The 24,210-nt window shown below is 39.8% G+C and overlaps 1 protein-coding gene across 2 annotated transcripts in view; it reads left to right on the forward strand.

Annotated features, from left to right (window-relative positions):
- LOC124596513 (phospholipid-transporting ATPase IF-like) overlaps positions 1–24,210 on the forward strand; it is a 643,086-nt gene that overhangs the window by 588,337 nt on the left and 30,539 nt on the right. For both annotated transcript variants that reach the window (XM_047135678.1, XM_047135677.1), the window contains 3 exons: positions 1,628–1,773; positions 1,864–1,967; positions 17,779–17,938. In XM_047135678.1, coding sequence (XP_046991634.1) covers positions 1,628–1,773; positions 1,864–1,967; positions 17,779–17,938 — 410 coding nt within the window. The remainder of the gene's footprint in view (positions 1–1,627; positions 1,774–1,863; positions 1,968–17,778; positions 17,939–24,210) is intronic.

Below are 24,210 nucleotides of genomic sequence, written 5' to 3' on the forward strand. Positions count from 1 at the left end.
TCAGTTGTCTGCTCTTGTTGTACCTGAAGTGGGGCTGGATCAGTTCACCAGTGTGTGAATGTAATCAAGAAGAGCAGACAATTGAACATTTAGTCCAGTGCTGTCCACTTTATTCATACCCTGGAATTCCTGATGACTTTTTCACTCTCACACCCAGCTTATTTAACTGGTTGAGTGAGATGTACACATAGACAAACAATTTAATTACAAGTAGATGTGTGGAGGAGTCTTAATCCTAAATGAAGTGGACAGGAAGTATTTGGAAACGGGATCAGGAAAGTGACTTCAGTTGCCTTTTATTACAAATTGTGCGGAGAAATATTTTCCCAAAAATCCTACCTGTCTCTTCCAAAGTGGTATTCCATTACTTGCACAACCTTTGAGATATCCTAGTCCGTCTTATGAAACTCCTACCTTCAACTCCACTTCCATATATCCTCCAAAGAGACCTGATGTAAGATCTATTTATTGCACTAAGCCATCTAGCACATTCTTTGTTGCAACCACTGCACCATTTGCTATATGAGCTTGGCCACAAATTATTTACATGTATGAATGGCTATTACCAAACTATGGACAGTGGTATGCTTGACCATACAGATGGAGAACACATGTGGATCAACACTAACTAGTCAACTTCAGTGGCTGCTTTTACAACTCACACACACTAGTCTTAGTTCCTCTCCTCCAAAATACTCTGCTCCTATTTCCATTTCATTTCCGTCCCTCTCCCCACCAGTTTCATATTTCTTCCCACTCCTTCTTTAATTATAGCTAATGTGCAATCTCATTCTATTTCTTATCTCACACCAAGTAGGTTGGTGGAGAAGTTAATGCATAGGACTCAGTTCAGTTGAGTATTGAGGGCCAATTTTCCATTTGGCTAAACAGTAGAGTGAATGTTTAAATAAGCTATAGCTGTCCACCACTCTTATTTCATTCAGTCTAAGCTTGTGTCCTATCACTAATGACGTCAACTTTGATGTGACTTTAAATGTTAACCTTCCTTCTTTATGCCTCTTCTCATATTGTGTGTGCTGTATTTTCCTCCACACTGTTTTCTTGATAGCCTCCATTGACCTTGCCTTTTATCTCATAGTTCATTGCATTTATGTAAGTGACTACTCAAGTCTACAGTTGGAAATGTCTCTACCCATGTATTGCTGCCCTTCCTACTTTCTCTTCCTCTCCTTCTTATTGTATCTAGCACTGCATTTTCGTCGACTTACACATTCATCTCACTTGCTCCATCTGAAATAATGATTCAGTGAAGAAGACAGGCAGAAAATTGAAAATTATAAGTTCCGAAGTTGTGTTGCAATAGTCACCGCTTGTTTATGTGGCTTCACATTCTCCTGTGCTTCCTTTGCACTGTGAATAGTTGTCTCCTCTCATAATACTGTTTGGTTGTGTATACATTTAGTGGCAGAATGTCACTATGATCATCATATGAATTTTGTGATGTCAATATCTGTAGTATCATAATATTAACAGCTGTTGAGAACAGCTGACTGTATTTATCCATTAAAAGTTTTGAAATTTGCATTTTACATTTGTTAACAGTGGCTGTGTTAGGAATTTGATGCATTGGCAATGCCTACAGAAAGTAAATTTCTCTACTTTGCAGGAATATGGCATTCAGTGGTTGCTTATTTCTTGCCATGGCTGTTACTGGCATCAAATCCAGTCCTTCTATATGACAGTAGCCCAGTTGATTTTGCTGGCTTTGGAACAATAATTTTTCATAATGTAATGGTCGTCTGCAACCTTAAGGTAAATGTCTATTCCACTTAAACAACTACTGAATAACCTTTCTACATAGTTCTTTTATACAGGTATTAATTAGACTTACTTTATTTACAGCTGTGGTTGCATAGCCATTATTGGACTTCACTTTTTATTGGATCACTCCTACTGTCAATTTTTGGGACAATCTTTGTTGTTCTGATTTACAATTTCATCTTTTGGTAAGTTGTTAGGATAATAATGATTATTTATAAATTTAAAACAGGAGGTAAGACATAGAAACTAAGCTTTATGTTAAAGTATCATTTTCGCCTCCACAGAAGTGGAATAAGTAGCAACAGTCACGTTAAATAACATAGATTTCTAATTAGAAACAGCACCATCTAATGTCCAGACTGCTGTCAGGTAGATAGCAAGATGTTCTGCTCATGGTCTGTTTGCGTACAAAGTCATGCCTGCTGTCAGAGGAGAGGCCCAGAGGCAGGTGCCGATACCTGTAACTTTATGTTCTGTATCATCATTGGATGACATTTTTGGGCATGTGTTCTTATCCTCATTTTGTTCTTCAAGACACCTTCTACATATCTTCAAAGTTTGTCGTCGTAATTTTGAAACATCATGCATGTTTACAACACAGTCATGAAATTTCTGTTATCAAAATATTAAGCAGATGTATTTATGAAATTATTTCCACTGCTTCTGTCATTTTTCACAAATATTTATCAGCCCAAGCTGTTTCTGCAGCATGCTCCCATCACCATGTGCTTTGTGTGTGTGTGTGTGTGTGTGTGTGTGTGTGTGTGTGTGTGTGTAAGTTTTAAATGTGATAACATTTATTTGATGGGTGAGGTTACTTACTGAAATGTAACTCTGTACAGTAAGACAATTTATTTAATGTATAGCTTGAACAAGTTGTATGTATAAACCATTCATTGATGCCCTTACATTTTTATTGTATATGTATTTGTCTGGCACACAGAGTACAGCAGTAAACACATCACCATCACTCAAGACTTTTACATTCAATTGTTTACATTCCAAATGTGAAAGTGTCAAGCGATGGTGTTGTGTTTATTGCTATGCTCTTTGTGCCAGACAAATACATATCCATCAAAAGTAGGACATCAATGAATGATTTAAACATGCAACTCATATACGGTACTCACTGAAATAAGTTGATTTTTCTGTACAGGGTTTAATTTCAGTATGTAACCTCACTGACACACCCAGCAAATAAACCTCATCACACTTCGGACTAATGTGCATGTAACTGTAAAGCATCTGATGATGTAGCATGTTGCTGAAACATGTTATGTTTAAAATTAGTAGAAATGGACTGAAGCAGTAAACATTATATTTATAGTACTGTTGCTGACATCAACCAATTCCATACAACACATATGAATTTTAAGTTTATGCAGATACATGCTTTATTTATCCTGCATTTATGCTATTTGTGCACTTAGCTGTTTTACCAAATTACACAATTATTCATGTAAGAACAGTGCTACCACTGGAATGCGTGTCAAATTTTGGACTAGATCTGTCAGCTACTGTAACGTAAGACATGTGAGGACTGTAGGTACAATGTCTAAAATCTACATCAACATCACACTGTGATTCCCTTTTAGTGATTGTGATAATATCCCAGAAAAAGTCATGAGTCATATATTATTCTCACACTCAAAATACAAAGTGCCTAGAGATTTTTTTTCCAGATGCAGCTAAAGAATGATGCTTTACAACCAACCTCTATCAAAAACCCTTTTCCACATCTTCATATTCATATTTATTTATCACCCATTGATCATGATATGGAATTCACCAGGTAGATACACATAACAAGTAATTACATTTAGATACACAGATAAGTGACATATATATATATTTAAAATAAAGATGCTGTTACTTACCAAACAAAAGCGTTGGTATGTTGATAGGAGACAATAAAAAACGCACAAACACACACACAAATTTCAAGCTTTCGCAGCCCAAGGTTGCTTCGTCAGGAAAGAAGGAAGGAGAGGGAAAGACAAAAGGATGTGGGTTTTAAGGGAGAGGGTAAGGAGTCATTCCAATCCCGGGAGCGGAAAGACTTACGTTAGGGGCAAAAAGGGACAGGTATACACACACACACACACACACACACACACACACACACACACACACACATCCATCTGCACATATACAGACACAAGCAGACATTGAAAAGGCAAAGAGTTTAGGCAGAGATGTCAGTCGAGGCGGAAGTACAGAGTCAAAGATGATGTTGAGTGACAAGTTATGCACGAGGGGCGGCAACTTGAAATTTGCGGAGGTTTAGGCCAGGTGTGTAACGGGAAGAGAGGATATATTGAAGGGCAAGTTCCCATCTCTGGAGTTCTGATAGGTTGGTGTCAGTGGGAAGTATCCAGATAACCCGGACGGTGTAACACTGTGCCAAGATGTGCTGGCCGTGCACCAAGGCATGTTTAGCCACAGGGTGATCCTCATTACCAACAAACACTGTCTGCCTGTGTCCATTCATGCGAATGGACAGTTTGTTGCTGGTTATTCCCACATAGAAAGCTTCACAGTGTAGGCAGGTCAGTTGGTAAATCACGTGGGTGCTTTCACACGTGGCTCTGCCTTTGATCGTGTACACCTTCCGGGTTACAGGACTGGAGTAGGTGGTGGTGGGAGGGTGCATGGGACAGGTTTTACACCGGGGGCTGTTACAAGGGTAGGAGCCAGAGGGTAGGGAAGGTGGTTTGGGGATTTCATAGGGATGAACTAAGAGATTACGAAGGTTAGGTGGACGGCAGAAAGACACTCTTGGTGGAGTGGGGAGGATTTCATGAAGGATGGATCTCATTTCAGGGCAGGATTTGAGGAAGTCGTATCCCTGCTGGAGAGCCACATTCAGAGTCTGATCCATTCCCAGAAAGTATCCTGTCACAAGTGGGGCACTTTTGGGGTTCTTCTGTGGGAGGTTCTGGGTTTGAGGAGATGAGGAAGTGGCTCTGGTTATTTGCTTCTGTTCCAGGTCGGGAGGATAGTTGCGGGATGCGAAAGCTGTTTTCAGGTTGTTGATGTAATGGTTCAGGGATTCCGGACTGGAGCAGATTCGTTTGCCATGAAGACCTAGGCTGTAGGGAAGGGACCGTTTGATGTGGAATGGGTGGCAGCTGTCATAATGGAGGTACTGTTGTTTGTTGGTGGGTTTGATGTGGATGGACGTGTGAAGTTGGCCATTGGACAGATGGAGGTCAACGTCAAGGTAAGTGGCATGGGATTTGGAGTAGGACCAGGTGGATCTGATGGAACCAAAGGAGTTGAGGTTGGAGAGGAAATTCTGGAGTTCTTCTTCACTGTGAGTCCAGATCATGAAGATGTCATCAATAAATCTGTACCAAACTTTGTGTTGGCAGGTCTGGGTAACCAAGAAGGCTTCCTCTAAGTAACCCATAAATAGGTTGGCGTATGAGGGGGCCATCCTGGTACCCATGGCTGTTCCCTTTAATTGTTGGTATGTCTGGCCTTCGAAAGTGAAGAAGTTGTGGGGCAGGATGAAGCTGGCTAAGGTAATGAGGAAAGAGGTTTTAGGTAGGGTGGCAGGTGATCGGCGTGAAAGGAAGTGCTCCAACGCAGCGAGGCCCTGGACGTGCGGAATATTTGTGTATAAGGAAGTGGCATCAATGGTTACAAGGATGGTTTCCGGGGGTAACAGATTGGATAAGGACTCCAGGCGTTCGAGAAAGTGGTTGGTGTCTTTGATGAAGGATGGGAGACTGCATGTAATGGGTTGAAGGTGTTGATCTACGTAGGCAGAGATACGTTCTGTGGGGGCTTGGTAACCAGCTACAATGGGGCAGCTGGGATGATTGGGTTTGTGAATTTTAGGAAGAAGGTAGAAGGTAGGGGTGCGGGGTGTTGGTGGGGTCAGGAGGTTGATGGAGTCAGGTGAAAGGTTTTGTAGGGGGCCTAAGGTTCTGAGGATTCCTTGAAGCTCCACCTGGATATCAGGAGTGGGGTTACCTTGGCAAACTTTGTATGTAGTGTTGTCTGACTTTGTATGTAGACTTTCAGTCTGAAAGTCTACATACAAAGTCCACATCAAACCCACCAACAAACAACAGTACCTCCATTATGACAGCTGCCATCCATTCCACATCAAACGGTCCCTTCCCTACAGCCTAGGTCTTCGTGGCAAACGAATCTGCTCCAGTCCGGAATCCCTGAACCATTACACCAACAACCTGAAAACAGCTTTTGCATCCCGCAACTACCCTCCCGACCGACCTGGTACAGAAGCAAATAACCAGAGCCACTTCCTCATCTCCTCAAACCCAGAACCTCCCACAGAAGAACCCCAAAAGTGCCCCACTTGTGACAGGATACTTTCCGGGACTGGATCAGACTCTGAATGTGGCTCTCCAGCAGGGATACGACTTCCTCAAATCCTGCCCCGTAATGAGATCCATCCTTCATGAAATCCTCCCCACTCCACCAAGAGTTTCTTTCTGCCGCCCACCTAACCTTCGTAACCTCTTAGTTCATCGCTATGAAATCCCCAAACCACCTTCCCTACCCTCTGGCTCCTACCCTTGTAACCGCCCCCGGTGTAAAACCTGTCCCATGCACTCTCCCACCACCACCTACTCCAGTCCTGTAACCCGGAAGGTGTACACGATCAAAGGCAGAGCCACATGTGAAAGCACCCACGTGATTTACCAACTGACCTGCCCACACTGTGAAGCTTTTTATGTGGGAATGACCAGCAACAAACTGTCCATTCACATGAATGGACACAGGCAGACAGTGTTTGTTGGTAATGAGGATCACCCTGTGGCTAAACATGCCTTGGTGCACGGCCAGCACATCTTGGCACAGTGTTACACAGTCCGGATTATCTGGATACTCCCCACTAACACCAACCTGTCAGAACTCCAGAGATGGGAACTTGCCCTTCAGTATATCCTCTCTTCTCATTACCCGCCAGGCCTCAACCTCCGCTAATTTCAAGTTGCCGCTGCTCATACCTCACCTGTTATTCAACAACATCTTTGCCTTTGTACTTCCGCCTTGACTGACATCTCTGCCCAAACTCTTTGCCTTTACAAATGTCTGCTTGTGTGTGTGTATGTGCGGATGGATATGTGTGTGTATGCGAGTGTATACCTGTTTTTTTTTCCCCCCCTAAGGTAAGTCTTTCCACTCCCAGGATTGGAATGACTCCTTACGCTCTCCCTTAAAAGCCACATCCTTTCGTCTTTCCCTCTCCTTCCCTCTTTCCTGATGAAGCAATCGTTGGTTGTGAAAGCTTGAAGGTTGTGTGTATGTTTGTGTTTGTTTGTGTGTCTATCAACCTGCCAGTGCTTTCGTTTGGTAAGTCACATCATCTTTGTTTTTAGATATATTTTTCCCACATGGAATGTTTCTCTCTATGTAAAAGATATTTCAATTAGCAAGCTTTCGGAACCAGTGGCTCCTTCTTCTGCAAGAACTGTTGAAGGGATGGAAGAGGGATGAAGGAAAAGGCCTGGTAAGGCTTAAGAAAAGGGATAGAGCTTAGCAAAGTTGTCCAGAACCCTGATTAGGGGAGACTTACTACATGAGATGAAAAGAAAAGACTGCCAATGGCCAGCATCAGGTATGAGGCTCTCCAAGTCTGCTGTTGGTCTCATGGGAGTCAACATGCTAAATAATCTTTCACTGTGTAATAACATTTTATAAGGAGATGTGAAAAAACTTTTGTTGTGGTACTTTAGTTTTAATCCCTAATATTCAATACTGTTTTGAGCTCTCACTTTGTGTTTGCTTTCTAATTGCACTGGTTCCTGTGTTGGGTTTGTGTGTACAGGTATTTGTGGTATAGTGATGTACATTTTTCTTGATATACACTGATGTTTGGAAAATATACTGACAGGGCATAGCCATGATCTCTCTAAATCATTCAGGCCAGTGAGCTCCCTTATTCATTTTCATTTTTATCTTTTGTAATTTAAAAAATTTTCCAAAGTTTTCCAGAAATTTATACCATAATAATAATAATAATAATAATAATTTTATTGTCGTTCAGCTGATTACAGCAATAGACAAAGTCAAGAGCATATATTTCTACATAAACTACTATATCGATGTAAATTGGTTTACATAAAACAGGTACACGTTAGAATACAGTATTTTCATCTTCAAAGAATTCATCAATGGTGTAAAACGGATTGTTCACTAGTAGCTTGTATAATTTAGCTTTAAAGATATTTACAGGCAGTTCTTTAAAGTCAGCACTTAGTCTATTAAACATCCTTAGTCCAAGAACTAGGTAAGAGTTATGCGATTTTGATAATCTATGATATGGTATGTCTACAGATGTTCTGTTTCTAGTATTATGGCTATGAATATCACTTCTCAACACAAAATTAGACACATTGTTTCTAATGTACATTAAAACATTGTAGATGAATAAGTTTACTACTGTAAGACACTGCAATTTAATAAACAGAGGTTTACAATGTCCTGTGTTATCAGAATACATTATTATTCTTATTACTTTCTTCTGTAAAAGTAAAATGTCATTTACATGACAGCTACTACCCCACAGTAAAATTCCATAAGAGATGATGCTTTGGAAGAAGGCAAAATATGCTGATCTCACATAGTCATTGGGAACATGTCTTTTTAAATTTCTAATTAGATAAATAACTCTTGAAAGCCTGGCCAATATATTTTTAATGTGTGGTTCCCATGTCAATTTATTGTCAATAGTAACACCTAAAAATTTAACAGTTTCTAATTCCTGGTAGTTAGGAATCTCTTTGAGGCTAAAGTAAAGTGTCTGGGTTTTGTTTTCATTTAGCAAGAAGCCATTAGCTTTGAACCATAATGAGGACTGAGCAAGGGTATTTTCGGTCAGTGTTTTCAGTGTACCTAGATCAGAGCTTCTATGTAGAAAAGTTGTGTCATCAGCATACAATATTGTATGAGAATTTATGAATAAGGGCAGGTCATTAATCATTAGTATAAACAGTAAAGGTCCAAGCACTGACCCTTGAGGCACTCCGTACCTAACATTAACCAAATTTGATTTCTTCCTACCAATGCACACGACTTGTTGACGGTTCTCTAGAAAAGACCTGAACATATTTATACTGTTGTCATCAAAACCATAGTAAACTAACTTATTCAGCACAGTGTCATGCTCTACACAATCAAAGGCTCTGCTCAGCTCACAAAATGTAGCCTTGGCATAGTCCCTAGCCTCGAACACATCTAGGACTAATTTTACAAGGGAGTCCATTGCATCCATTGTGGATTTACCTTTCCTAAATCCAAACTGTTTATCACTAATTATATTTAGTTTACCCAAGTAGGCACTAACTTGCTCATACATAATCGTTTCTAAAATTTTTGAAGAAACTGGGGTTATGGATACAGGTCTGTAACTAGCGGGACAGTTCTTTTCCCCTTTTTTGTGTATGGGCACAACTCTAGAAATTTTAAGTATGTCAGGGAACTTACTTTCAACTAGGCATTTGTTAACACAAAAGGTTAAAGGATAAATCACACAATCAATAACATCTTTCAACAAATTACATGACATATCATAGTAATCAACGCTAACTGAAGGTTTGAAATTTTTCACTATTTTTAGGATATTATTTGGGCTCACTTCTGTGAAAGTGAAGGTGCTTGGGGGAAGCTTTTCAAAGCAGCTGTCCATAATACTAAGTGCATTTTCAGGTGGTTTGATTATTGAACTAATAATTTCGTCAATGGACTGAATGCAATATTTATTGAATTCTTCTGGGGTAATGGCAATTTCTTCTTTGTGTTTAGTGTGTGCAGTGGAGTTAATTACACTCCAGGCCTTCTTGCATTTATTGTTATATTTTTCAATGTTTACTATGTTATGCAGTTTCTTTGCTTCATTTATTGCCTTCCTATACTTGCATTTAGCTTTAGCGTACAGGTCTTTATACAGTTCTGATTTACTGGTTTTGCACTGACTAGAATACAGCATAACAGTATTTTTCAGTTGCCCTAACTGTGGAGTATACCATTCCTTCGTTTTTCTTTTCTTGTAATTACTACTAATATTCACTGTACATTTTTTCAGCGGGATGTTATTTTCAAATACATTTAAAAAGACAGAGAAAAACTCTGTGAACAGTGTTGAAGCCTAATAAAACATGTGTCCCAACTGAAATAAGTGAAGGCATGTCTAAACCTATCCATCCTCTCTCTGCTCACTGGTCTAGTAATCACAGTTTTAGATTCTGGTTTGGTGCAGTCTGAAGTTACATTATTAAGACTAAGATATACTGCATCATGGTCTGAGAAAGGGAAACTAATTACATCAGTGGACATACAAGTTCTCTTAATATTTGTAAATATATTGTCTAGACAGGAAGAACCTCTGGTAGGTTTGCAGTTAACATAGCACAGGTTAAATTGTTGAAGCACATTTTTGAGCTCTGTCACAGTTTTTCTGTCCTGCAGGACATCAAAACTTGAATTGATATCCCCTCCAATGACAACATTGTATTTTTTCCATTTTGGTATACATATGTACATTAAGAGTTCCTCAAGTTTCTCCAGAAAGCTATGGGGGTCACCGCTAGGTGGCCTGTGCACTACTACTACCATTAGCTTAAGGCTCTCAATTACTAGACCTGACATTTCAAAATGCATTTCATCACAAAGGGTACTGAGATCTATCCTGCCACAGTTTGGTGCAAGAGGTGTTTTTGCATATATTGCTACCCCACCACGTAAGTGCTGTTTTCTGCAATAGCAACTAAGTAGTGTGTAATCATCCAATACTTTGTACCCAAGCTCATCCTCTTTACACCAATGTTCACTTAAACATAGAATATCTATCACGTTTTCATTTGAAAATTCGTTGACAAGTTTTTATCTGCCATGCCCTGAATATTGAGGTAGCATATTTTAAACTCTACTTTAGGCATTTCTTTTTTTGCATATTCTCTTAGTTGACATGACCTACTGTTACTGCATGAAAGTTGACCGGGTTGTGTCCTTATGTTACTAGAACACCCAACCTGGTCTATGCATACAAGTTTTTTGTCATCTCAGTTGAAACATAATCCAAACACATTACTGGTCTTTTTTCCTTCTCTAGCTTATCCAATACTATTCCGATAACTGTATCACTTAAAACACGTTTACCTAGATAGCTGAAATGTTGACCATGCTTGGTATGCCATTCTCTGCTACAACTACTGGTGTTAATTAAGGAAACATTCTTAAAGTGCTTACAGATAGCTTTGTACTCCTTGTTTGTCTGCTCCACTTCCTTATTCACACATGACCACTGGGGCAAATCATGTCGATGTGGCACATTAACAACAATCATGTTGGTGTGGGTTAACATTCCGAGAGTCTCCTTCAGTGTCAAAGTAGCAATCTTCCTTTCATTTCTGCTGACGTCGTTTGCTCCGGCCATTACCACTACAAAGTCTCTGTCCGCGAGGACTGTGCTTTCTTTCTTGATTGATGTTGAAACATCTCGTAAACCAGCTCCTGATTTAACGGTACCTTCTATTTCAAACTCGTTAATCACACGAGGTCCACTTTCAGCTAACATAGCTACTAATCCTCTGGCGTAACTGTCTGAATAAATCTTGATTTTACGTTTTTTCTTATACCTTACTTGGCTGTTCGCTAAGTTTTGAGAGTCCTGCACCACTTTATCAGATGAGTGTGCTGATACAGTTTCTATGTCATCTGTGTTTTGAAGCAAATTATATTTGTTATTTAATGGTAACACAAAGTCCCACCTATGTTTATCGCTAATATGTTTGTAAGCGCTCCCCTTCAATTTTACAGTTACCCATCTACTACTAGGCCTGTTGTGAGCCGTTTTAGTCGTAGCTTCACTTTCTGGCATTCCTTCCATAGGTTTGGGGATATTAAGACATACCTGATGACCACTCTCTTCCAATTTAAGCTTGAGTCTTCTGTTTTCATCACTCAGAATTTTTGTGTCCTCTCGTAGCTCAGCAATAATTAACAACAGATCATTTTCGGAGGATGAAGCACCGATTTTCACATCTTTGGTTTTTGTTTTACCACGCCATTGCTCCGACTTGTGTGGATTTAATTCATATTTCTCGTACAGTTCTTTTAATTCATCCTGTAAGAGCCCAATAATTGTAATATATGATAGGTTTTCCTTTTTGATACTGTCGGTCTTCCTTGCTGCATCACACATACACATTTCTTGATCATTAAGGGATGCAGCCTTTTGTTTACAATCCACACAGTTCCTCATAGTCGCACAATTATCGTCGCTTCTCAGGGAAGGACCAACCTTTCCGCAACGAAAATGAAATTTATGGTTACATTGGACACAGATGAAGCCACTTTTAACAGGTTTCGTGCACTTTTTGCAAGATTGACTCTGTATAACACTATTTTCGTGAACTTCTATATTCAATACTTCCGCAACTGACGCCGTCTAGTCACTAAGTTAGCATGTGTGTAGTAAGTTACTTTGAGGCAATTACTATTACTAATGCTAGTGCCCTTAGGGAATATTGTGAAAATTAAATTCTTTTTGTTGTCTTTATGATCTGTTCTCTTCACTTCAGTTGGTATCTATACGCACCCCTAAAAACTTGGTGTTAGTGCCACAGCCTACAGGGTCACCATTTAATTTTAATGTAATAGCATTATTATTTTTGCATATATACATAATTGTTACTGCTTGACTTCTTTAAGTCAAGTGTTGCTTTATTTTCCTCTGATCATTTGTGTACATCTCTTGGCAAGTTATTAGCTCCGGCCAGTCCTGGTGTCTTATGCATTATTATTGTGTTTCTCTGGTGTCAGCAAACAGAGTACCGTCTTGTTGCATGACACTCACTTGGTAGGCACTAATATTGGCAAAAAAGGTACTGGGTCCAATATGCTCCATTGTGGGACAGCTATTTTGATATGTTTAACCTCTGATAGATGTTTCTCCATGCAACTGAGATTTCTGTTGGTCTTTGAAATGTCTACTCTGCATACTATATTTGTGAGAGATGAATCACCTGTTTATTGCTTCTTTTGTTCCTAGCATCTCTAATTTGTGGAGAAATATTTCATGATGTACTGTGTTGAACACATTGGACAAATCCAGATAAATTCTTGTTACCTCTATAAGGGCCTCTATTATCATTTTAGTAAATTCTGCTACCATGCTGCTTTTTCTGTACTACTGCCGTGTCTGAATACGAATTGAACAATACTTGAGTATTTCACATTACGGCAGAATTTATAATGTCTAGTCAATTCGTTATGTGACTCTACTTCATATTTACATTGTGAGCAATGGCAAAGTAAATAGTTATTGTAGCCTTGCACATTTGTGTCTGGATAATTGAATTCTCATGAAGAAATGTTTGAAATCTATTGCAAGTAGACAGTTAATACAAATTTTTGGAGCATCACCATGATAAAAAGTCCCACACTCTCAGTTTCAGATTTCAAAAGATGGTTTTCAGTGCATCCACAACTCAACTCTGTAATCACCTCCAGTGATTGTCCTTGAACACCACATGTCTCAGTGTCTTATCATATGGAAAAGAAGTTCCTCTTCGTTCTCTTCTTGGGAGACCAGGTTTTATGAATTGCAACACATGTATTCTCATCTTCAAATAACCTCTTCTTTCTTTCCAAGCAATGGAAAATCTTTTTTTTTCTTTTGTAATTCATCTGAAACATCATAGTACTGAAGTCAAGATTTTTTACTGTTTTACCTTACATACAAATATCCATCACTGTCAGTTTTCTTTAAAATTTCACAGCACTTGATGTGCCATTGTTCCTCTGTCATGGAATTTGGTGTACAGAATGAGCAAAGCTTTTTGATTTTAATGCAGCCTTAAAAAATGGTTGTTGCTGCTCACCTGATAACAGAGATGCTGAGTCACAGATAGGCACGACAAAAAGACTGTCTGCAAGTAAGCTTTGGCCAAAAAGGTAGACACCCCTCCCCTCACACACACACACACACACACACACACACACACACACACACACACACATGCAATTGCAATTCACACACACATGACCACAGTCTCTGGCTGCTGAGACCAGAGTGCAAGCAACAGTACATGATGGGAGAAGCAGCCAGGTGGTGGAGGTAAGGAGGAGGCTGGGTTAGGGAGGGGGAGGAATAGTAGGGTAGGGGTTGCAGACTATAAGTTGCTGCTTGTGGGAGCATACAGGGACACGGTGGAGAGACGGTAGGACAGCTAGGTGCAGTTGGGAGGTTAGACAAGGGGCAGGCAGTAGCAGAAAAGGAGAGAAGTAAAAAGATTTGGGGTGTGTTGGTTGGGCAGAGGGCTGTCTGGTGCTGGAATGGGAAGAGGGGTGGGGTTTGGTGGGTAATCAATGACTAAAAAAGGTTGAGGCCAGGAGGGTTATAGGAATGTAGCATATATTGCAGGGAGAGTTCCACCCTGTGCTATTCAGAAAAGCTGGTGTTGGTGCGAAGGAACCAGATAGTACAGGCTGTGAAGCAGTCATTGAAATGAAGAACATCATGTTGGGCTAGGTGGTCCAGTTGTTTCTTGGCCACAGTTTGGCAGTGGCCATTCATGTGGACAGACAGATTGTTGGTTGTCATACCCACATAGAAAGCAGCACAGTGGTTGTATGTTACATCCTTCCACCACTACTTACTCAAGTCCAGTCTCGAACATCATCTATCCCACCGAAGACAGGGCTACCTGTGAAACCAGTCATGTGATCTATAAACTAAGCTGCAACCTCTGTGCTGCATTCTACATGGGCATGACGACTAACCAGCCACTGACAAACTGTGGCCAAGAAACAGCTGGATCACACAGTTGCTGAGCATGCTGCCCAACATGATGCTCTTCGTTTCAAAGACTGCTTCAGAGTCAGTGCCATTTGAATCCTCCCCATGAACACCAGCTTTTCTGAACTGTGCAAGGGGGAACTCTCCATTGTATATATCCTACGTTCCCGTTACATGCCAGGCTTCAGCCTACATTAGTCATTCTGCTTACCCATCTAGCCCCTTCCCTCTTAGCATTCCAGCACTAGACAGCCCTCTATTCCACCATCGCACCCACAGTCTGTTTACTTCTTTCCCTTCCCACTGCCCCACCCTGCCCTCTGTCTAACTCCCAACTGCACCTGGCTGCCCTACTCTCTCCCCACCTCATCCCTGTATCCTCCTACTTTACCATCCTCCACTCCTACCCTGCTACAGCTCCCCATCCCTGTGCCAGCCTCCTCCTTACCCCATTGCCAGGTCACTTCTTTCATCATATGCTGCTGCTCACAGTCCGGCCGCAGCAGCCGGAGACTGTGGTCATGTGTGTGTGTGTGTGTGTGTGTGTGTGTGTGTGTGCGCGTGTGCACGTTGTCTGTTTGTGATTAAGGAACACGGGTTTTAATTGTCGCCGTCCTCCCAAACTCGTGCCTATTTGTGACTCACCATCTTCGCTATATGGTGTGAAGTAGCTGTCCTTTCTATGATAGTGTCATTACTCCATCCGGGATGTTCCATTGTTTGATTTTGTACAGAATGGTAAAAATTTCACACAGATGCAAGCCAAAGGTTTCCTCACCTTAAGATGACAAACACCAAATTATCTTCAAAAAAATGGTTCAGATGCCTCTGAGCACTATGAGACTTAACATCTGAGGTCATCAGTCCCCTAGAACTTAGAACTACTTAAACCTAACTAACCTAAGGACATCACACACACCCATGCCCGAGGCAGGATTCGAACCTGCTCAGATTGTAGCGCCTAGAACCGCTCGGCTACCCCGGCCAGCAGTTATCTTCACTAGCATGTCTACTGCTGTAGCATTCTCCATAATTGCCCATGAAGAAGAACCACCAGAATGGAAATCATTCTTCTGAATGAAGCTATGCCCCTCAAACCTTCTGAAACATAACAATATGGTAGAGAGACATGGGTGCTCTTTTCAAAGAATGAAGATATTTTCTCAAAACCTTGATCCAGTGTCAGTCCTTAAGAAAAAATTGCATTTCAAAATTGCTTACATATTTCTTTTTTCACATACAGCACTGTTTGCTGATAACTGATCAAAAAGGCAAAGAAATATTGACTGCAAAAGCTTGAGTCCACTGCTTCTGCAAAGGGCTGCAACACCAAAAAACACCAGGACTTTCACAATTTTCAAGGTCTCTGAGATAGGCAATTAATTCAGATAACCTTCAAAACATTAGGCACTCATACATGGAACAAGTGTTCAAAACTACAACAATTTTTAAAAGACTCTACATATCCGAACAAGTGCTAGTTTCTTTTCACTCTGTTTTTGTATTTGGACATAATAAATCATTTTTTAAATCCATTTTTCTAAATTATTAGCAATCAGGGGCCCAGCACCCAGAGACAGTGTCCTTGTGTGTGAAAGTTGTGCTCGTATGAATGTGTTACGTTTACTACCTGTATTTCAGAAGAAGTTCTTTGTCTGGAAGCTTAAATATTTTAGCAGTCTTTTTCATTGTGCCTGCCTGCAGCTCAATGCTTCCTCCATGTAATGAGTAGCAATCTATCCTTTCCATATTTTTGTTCTTCAATCCTGGACTTTCCATTGTTTGAAAGACAAGCACTGCCCACGTAGCGGAGGCAATAATTTGTAGATACAAGATAACCAAGAATTTTAACTTGGTAACTCAACTTAAGAACTTTTGTTTGGCAGAATAAAAAATACTGAACATACTGGAGCATGGTAGCTTAGCTTATTAGCTTATTCCTTTGTTTGTATTCCCTCTAGGACTTTCCTTTATCATATTAACACAACCTCTGTCTCAGAGGAGTGTATCTTTTCTTAATTGGTAAATGTAAAATATGAACTGAGCATTTTTTTTCCTCTGTTGTGGTACCTAAAAGACATCATTTTGGGTAGAAAAAGCACTTAAATTTTGAAAGGCCAGAACAGTTGTTCTTGTTGTTAGTTTTCTTGTGAAGAGTAGATTAGCAAGGAACAGAAAATATATTTTATCTTTTGCATTATGACCAACCTAATTTGTTTCATTTTGCCAGAAAATTATCTTTTACGTGATGGTGTTTTGTAATTTTTAGCAATAAGAGTACTTCTGGATAGTAAAGGTATCTAATAAGACCTTAATCTGGTATCTGAATAAGGTTGCATGCAGTTAAACATAATCAGCCCTTTTGTAGCAAAGGATTCATGCATATACAGTTAACAAGTGCTCTCATTTTACTGAGAATATGAAGTCATATTTTCCTTCCAATGCTTTTGCACAATGAGTAGGACTGCCATTAATCATCAATTGTTAGGTGAAGCAGTAAGTAGTGTGCTACATAAAGATCAGAGAGATGATATATTTGTCTATTTCCTTCCTTAAATTAACTATTCCAGTCCACTGGTACTGTTGAAGAGATGTGACTCTGGCCATACGGATAATTATGACTTGTCAATTGACAAATACACTTTGTTTGATTTTAATGATTGAAATTGTCTTGAGATTGTATAAAATCTGGAAAGAATTGCTGAATATGAGAGCTGAAAGAGAGGGAGGCTCAGCATAGTCAAATAACAGGTGCCAGTAACATAATAGTAAAGAAATATGTGAAAACTGCAACATTTTGGACTTAGGTGTCATCACAGGTAGAGAGAAAAATAGATAAAAACTGATTCTTGAGTTAAAAGACAAGACATAGAGGTAGTATGAAAATTAAAATTCATAAGTAATAAATAATATTAAAAGTCATGACAAATCAGTACAGCATTTGTAAGCACTGTTGATTAGGAAGAAGTAGTATAAACAGAGAGAATATGTGCTAGTGTTCTACTTGAGGCAATTTGTACACTTTCTTCTTTTGTTCTCTTATGTTTTGAATTCAGAAGAAACTATTATTGGCTCCGAAACTTTAATATTCCTTTTTATTTGATGTATTTGCTTGTAGTACTGGCCTTTCTTCTTCTTGTTACTTTTTATCAACCACAACAGAATTACAAGCAGCATTGCCTTGGATGATTAACATTACCTTCCCATTTCTGTTTCAGGTCTATCCTTGGATATAACTTGTTCTGGGTTTACAACATGTTACTGGCATCTCCATCATTCTGGCTGATATCAGTGTTGACAACAGTTGTATGCCTCATACCAGATGTTACTTTTCCATTGTTACTTGGAAAGATAAATTCATACTTTAGAAAACTAAGTGTAAGTAGTCTATAAACAATAGAAAACTAAGTTTAAGTAGTGTATAAACAAACAGTAATCTTATTTTGTGTTTTATATTTCTGCTATACTTTTAGTTGACCTGAAATTAAAAATGGTATCATAGTTGTTCTCATAAACTTGTTAAAAGTTGAACCAGTGTAGTAGTACAAGATAAGAATTGCTCTTCATGATAAGAGAAGAATTGTTCTTCATGATACCCTCATGGCTCTCATTTGCTAATGGTGGAACAACTTGTGTTAACTGTGAATGAGGCAAGTCTAAAATTTCTGCAAAACCATAAAAATACAGTAAGTTAGAAGTAGAAAGTATACGTCGAATGTAATCCTTACACACCATTTCATGTCCCTTTGTATTGTGGTATTAGTGAGGATTGTTGAGCGTAATAATACAAGGTGCAATTAATAAAATATACATCTAAAAACAAAGATGATGTGACTTACCAAACGAAAGTGCTGGCAGGTCGATAGACACACAAACAAACACAGACATACACACAAAATTCAAGCTTTCGCAACCAACGGTTGCTTCGTCAGGAAAGAGGCAAGGAGAGGAAAATACGAAAGGATGTGGGTTTTAAGGGAGAGGGTAAGGAGTCATTCCAATCCCGGGAGCGGAAAGACTTACCTTAGCGGGAAAAAAGGACAGGTATACACTTGCACACACACACATATCCATCCGCACATACACAGACACAAGCAGACATTCGTTAAGGCAAAGAGTTTGGGCAGAACTCTTTGCCTTTACAAATGTCTGCTTGTGTCTGTGTATGTGCGGATGGATATGTGTGTGTGTGTGTGTGTGTGTGTGTGTGTGTGTGTGTGTGTGCGAGTGTGCGAGTGTATACCTGTCCTTTTTTCCCCCTAAGGTAAGTCTTTCCGCTCCCGGGATTGGAATGACTCCTTATCCTCTCCCTTAAAAGCCACATCCTTTCGTCTTTTCCTCTCCTTCCCTCTTTCCTGACGAAGCAACCGTTGGTTGCGAAAGCTTGAATTTTGTGTGTATGTTTGTGTTTGTTTGTGTGTCTATCGACCTGCCAGCACTTTCGTTTGGTGAGCCACACCATCTTTGTTTTTAGATATATTTTTCCCACGTGGAATGTTTCCCTCTATTATATTCATAATAAATATACAGATAAACATCATAGGGGCAAAAAAAGATACTATAAGGGCTTTACACTGAAGAGCCAAAGAAATTTGTACACCTACCTAATAACAGATAGGGCCTCCCGCAAGCACACAGAAGTGACACAACACATGATAGCATTCACTCAACTAATGTCTGAGATAGTGCTGGAGGCAATTGACACTATGAATCCTGCAGGGCTGTCCATAAATCTGTAAGATTATGAGGGGTTGGGGATCACTTCTGAACAGCATGTTGCAAGGCATCCCAGATATGCTCAGTAATGTTCATGTCTGGGGAGTTTGGTGGCCAGTGGAAGCATTTGAGCTCAGAAGAGTGTTGGAGCCACTTTGTAGCAATTCTGGATGTGGGGGTGTCACATTGTCCTGCTGGAATTGCACAAGTCCATCAGAACGCACAATGGACATGAACGGATGCAGGTGGTCAGATAAGATGCTTACGTACGTGTCACCTGTCAGAGTCATATCTAGATGTATCAATGGTCCCATATCACTCCAACTGCGCACACCTCACATGATTACAGAACCTCCAACATCTTGAACAGTCCCCTCCTGACATGCAGGGTCTAGAAACAAGGCTCCTCCAACCAGGCAACATGTTTCCAGTCATCAACAGTCCAGTGTCAGTGTTGATCTACATCTGCATCATACTCTGTGAGCCACCTAATGGTGTGTGGCACAGGGTACTTTCAGTACCACTAACTGATCCTTGCAATCCTGTTCTACTCGCGAATAGTGAGTGGTAAGAATGATTGTTGGTAAGTCTATGTACTGGCTCCAATTTCTTAATTTCTCAAATTTTCTCCTAGTGGTCAATATGCGAGATGTATGTCAGAGGAAGTAGTACATTGTCCGACTCCACCTGAAAAGTGCTGTCCCGAAATTTCAATAGAAAATCTCTCCATGGTGCCCAATGCCTCTCTTGTTACATCTGCCAGTGGAGTTTGTTTAGCATCTCTGTAATGCTCTCTCGCCAGCTAAATGATCTCATGCTGAAACGCGCCACTCTTCGTTGGATCTTCTCTATCTCCTCTATCAGTCCTACATGGCAGGGATCCCAGATAGATGAACAGTACTCAAAAATCAGGCAAACAGTGCCTTATAAGCCACTTCTTTTGTGAATGAGTTACATTTCCTTAAGATTCTTCCGATGAATCTGAGTCTAGTGTCAGCTTTCCCACTATCTGTTTTATGTGGTCATTCCACTTAAGGTTGCTCTGGATAGTTACACCTAGATATTGTACATTAGACACTGTGTCCAGCTGTTTGTTATCAATAGTGTAGCTGTACAGTAGTGGATTTCTTTTCCTATGTATGTGTGCAATATGTTACATTTATTTACGTTCAGGGTTAACTGCCAGAGCCTGCACCAATCATCAGTTCTCTGCAGGTCGTTCTGTAAATTTTTACTATCTTCCAGTATTGCTACTTTGGTATAGACAACTGCATCACCTGCAAATAGCCTTAAAGAGCATCTGACGCCTTCTACTGTGTGTGTGTATATATATATATATATATATATATATATATATATATATATATATAAAAAAAAACAAAGATGAGGTGACTTACCGAACGAAAGCGCTGGCAGGTTGATAGACACACAAACAAACACAAACATACACACAAAATTCAAGCTTTCGCAACAAACTGTTGCCTCATCAGGAAAGAGAGAGAGAGAGAGAGAGGGTAAGGAGTCATTCATATATATAAACAGCAACTGTCCTATCACACTTCCCTGTGGTACTCCGGATATTACCTTTACATCTATCGATTTTGTTCCATTAAGAGCGACATGTTGAGTTCTACCTGCAAGAAAGTCATGAATCCAATAACAAGTCTGCTCAAATACTCTGTAAGCTCATATTTATTTCATTAAACGGCAATGTGGGACAGTGACAAATGCCTTACTGAAATCAAGGAACACGGCATCAACCTGAGCGCTGTTGTCCATTGTGCTGCATACCCCATGGAGGAACAGAGTGAGCTGAGTTTCACAGGATCTCTGTTTGCAGAATCCATCTTGATTTTTATAGAGGAGATGTTCATTTTCCAAAACCATCATAATTCTTGAGCATAAAACATGTCCCATAATTCTACAACAAATTGACATCAACAATATTGGTCTATAATTGTGTGGATCTGTCTTACAGTCTTTTATCCAGTTGTTAGGTACCTTTCGTTGCTCAAGAGATCTACAATAAATTACTGCTAGAAGGGGAGCAAGTTCATTCACATAATCTTTATAGAATCTTTTAAGTATCTCATCTGGTCCTGATGCCGTTCCACTACTAAGCAATTGTCGCTGCTTTTCAGTTCCGTGATTGGCTATCTCAATATCTGGCAGTTCGACTTTCATACGATGATCGAAACGAGAGACAATGTTACAATCTTCCGTGGTGAAACAACTTTAGAAAACCGAATTCAGCATTTTGGCCTTCTCTCTCTTATCTTCCATTTCAGTGCTGGTGGGTCGCTGAAAGAATGAATAGATGATTTTGACCCACTTACTGATATTATGTTTGACCAAAGTCTCTTTTACTCAGGTTGGTTGACAATGTCTTACTTTCAAAATCATTGAACGCAACGCTTTTCTCATTTTTGTTTCGTTCAGCTTTTGTTTATCAGCTAGGTTTTTACTTCTCTTGAATCTGAGATGAAGTGCTCTTTGTTTACGTAGTGCTTTTCTGACATGGCTATTAAACCATGGTGGATCTTTCCCATCCCTTAAAACCTTACTCGGAATATACTTGTCTAGGGCATATTGAACGATGCCATTGAATTTTTTTCGTTTGTTCTCCACATATTTGTCCTCGATGCTGACTGCTGAGATATTCTGAGATTTGTATCCTGTCACCCATGCTGAACAAATATATCTTCCTACCTTTCTTAACATACCTTGAGGGACCTGTCGTCATAGATTCTATCACAGTGTTATGATCACTGATACCTTCCTCTATGTTAACTGATTCAATAAGTTCAGGTCTGTTTGTTGCCAGGAGGTCTAAGATGTTACCCTTATGAGTTGGTTCTCTGACTATCTACTCAAGGTAATTTTTTGGACAAGACATCCAGAACAATACCACATGAATCCCTGTCTCTGGCACCAATTTTGATGGTGTAACACTCCAAATCTATACCTGGTAAGTTGAAGCCACCCCCTATTACAACGGCATGATCAGGAAAATTACTAATGATATTCTGCAAGTTCTGTCTGAAGCGCTCTACAACTACAGATCCTGACCCAGGTGGTCTATAAAAGCATCTGATCACCATTTTTGACTGTTCTTTGATACTCAGTTTCACCCAGATTAATTCACATTCATTTTAACCTCACTAGATTTTATCAAATTTTTTACTGCAATCAACATTCTGCCACCATTGGTGACTAACCTATCCTTACAATAAACATTCAAATCTGAAGTTAAGATTTCGTTGTCACTGACGTCTGGTTTCAGCCAGCTTTCTGTTCCCAATACTACCTGTGCATTATAACCTGCAGCAAGCAATACTAATTCTGAGCCCAGCCAAGGCGTAAAGCTGTGTGTCACGCAGTCATCAAGGGTACATGAGTGGGCCTTCAGCTATGAAAGCCAATATTGATTATGTTTCGTTGTATGGTTTGTATGCTGACACTTATGGTCCAGCATTGAAATCTGCAGCAATTTGAGGAAGGGTTGCACTTCTGTCATGTTGAATGATTCTCTTTAGTTGTCATTGGTCCCTTTTGTGCAGGATCTTTTTCTGGCCAGAGTGATGTCAGAGATTTGATGCTTTGCCGGATTCCTGATATTCATGGTACACTCGTGAAATAGTTGTACGGGAAAATCCCCATTTCATCACTACCTCAGAGATGTTGTGTCCCATCGCTCATGTGCCAACTATCATACCACATTCAAACTCACTTAAATCTTGGTAATCTGCCATTGTAGCAGCAATAACTGGTTTAACAACTGCACCAGACACTTGTTGTCTTATATAGTCATTGCTGACCACAGTGCCACATTCAGCCTGTTCACATATCTTCGTATTTGAATAACCATGCCTATACTCAGTTTCTTTGGTGCTTCAGTGTATATACACCCATGAGCAATTAAATTAGACACTGTTAGTGTACTCTGGAGAGAAGAAGTGCTTCTGTCACCTTGGCAAGCAGAATAATGCAGTACAAGTCCTGACTGGGATGTCATCAGATCTAGTGATAGCCAATGGTATGACAGGTGAGTGCTATGTGGGCATTATGTACGATTTAGCATAATTTACAGTATGTTGTGAGTTCAATAGTAGGAAAAGGAAAAATAGCAGTTGAATATGGACTGGGGAAATGAATGAAAGAGGAAGCCACCTAAAATTTTGCACAGAGTATATTTTAATCATCACTAACACTTGGTTTAAGACCTATGAAAGAAGGTTGCATATGTGAAAGAGACCTGGAGACACCGGAAGGTTTCAGATTGACTATGTAATGGTAAGACAGAGATTTCAGAACCAGATTTTAAATTGTAAAACTTTTCCAGGGGCAGATGTGGACTCTGACCACAATTTATTGGATATGAATTGTAGATTAAAGCTGAAGAAATTGCAGAAAAGTAGGAAATTAAGGAGATGGGACCTGGACAAGTTGAAAGAACCAGAGCTTGTTGGGAGTTTCAGAGAGGGCATTAGGTATCAGTTGACAAGAACAGGGGAAAGGAATACAGTAGAAAATGAATGGTTAACTTTATGAGATGAAATTATGAAGGCTGTAGCAGATCAAATATGTAAAAAGACAAGGCCACGTAAAAATCCCTGGGTAACACAGGAGATATTGAATTTAACTAATGAAAGGAGAAAATATGAAGATGAAGCAGGCTAAAGGGAGTACAAAGTCTAAAAAATGAGTGTGACAGGAAGTGCAAAATAGCTGAACAGGAGTGGACAAATGTAAGGATTTGGAAGAATATTTCACTAGGGATAAGATAGATACTGCTTAATAGAAAATTAAAGATGCCTTTTGGAGAAAAGAGAAGCAGCTGTGTGAATATCAAGAGTTCAGACAGAAAAATAGTTCTAAGCAAAGAAAAGAAAGCTAAAAGGTGAAAGGAGTATATAGAAGGTGTATACAAGGGA

The sequence above is a fragment of the Schistocerca americana genome, chromosome 2 (assembly GCF_021461395.2).
Source record: "Schistocerca americana isolate TAMUIC-IGC-003095 chromosome 2, iqSchAmer2.1, whole genome shotgun sequence".
NCBI classification, from domain to species: domain Eukaryota; kingdom Metazoa; phylum Arthropoda; class Insecta; order Orthoptera; family Acrididae; genus Schistocerca; species Schistocerca americana.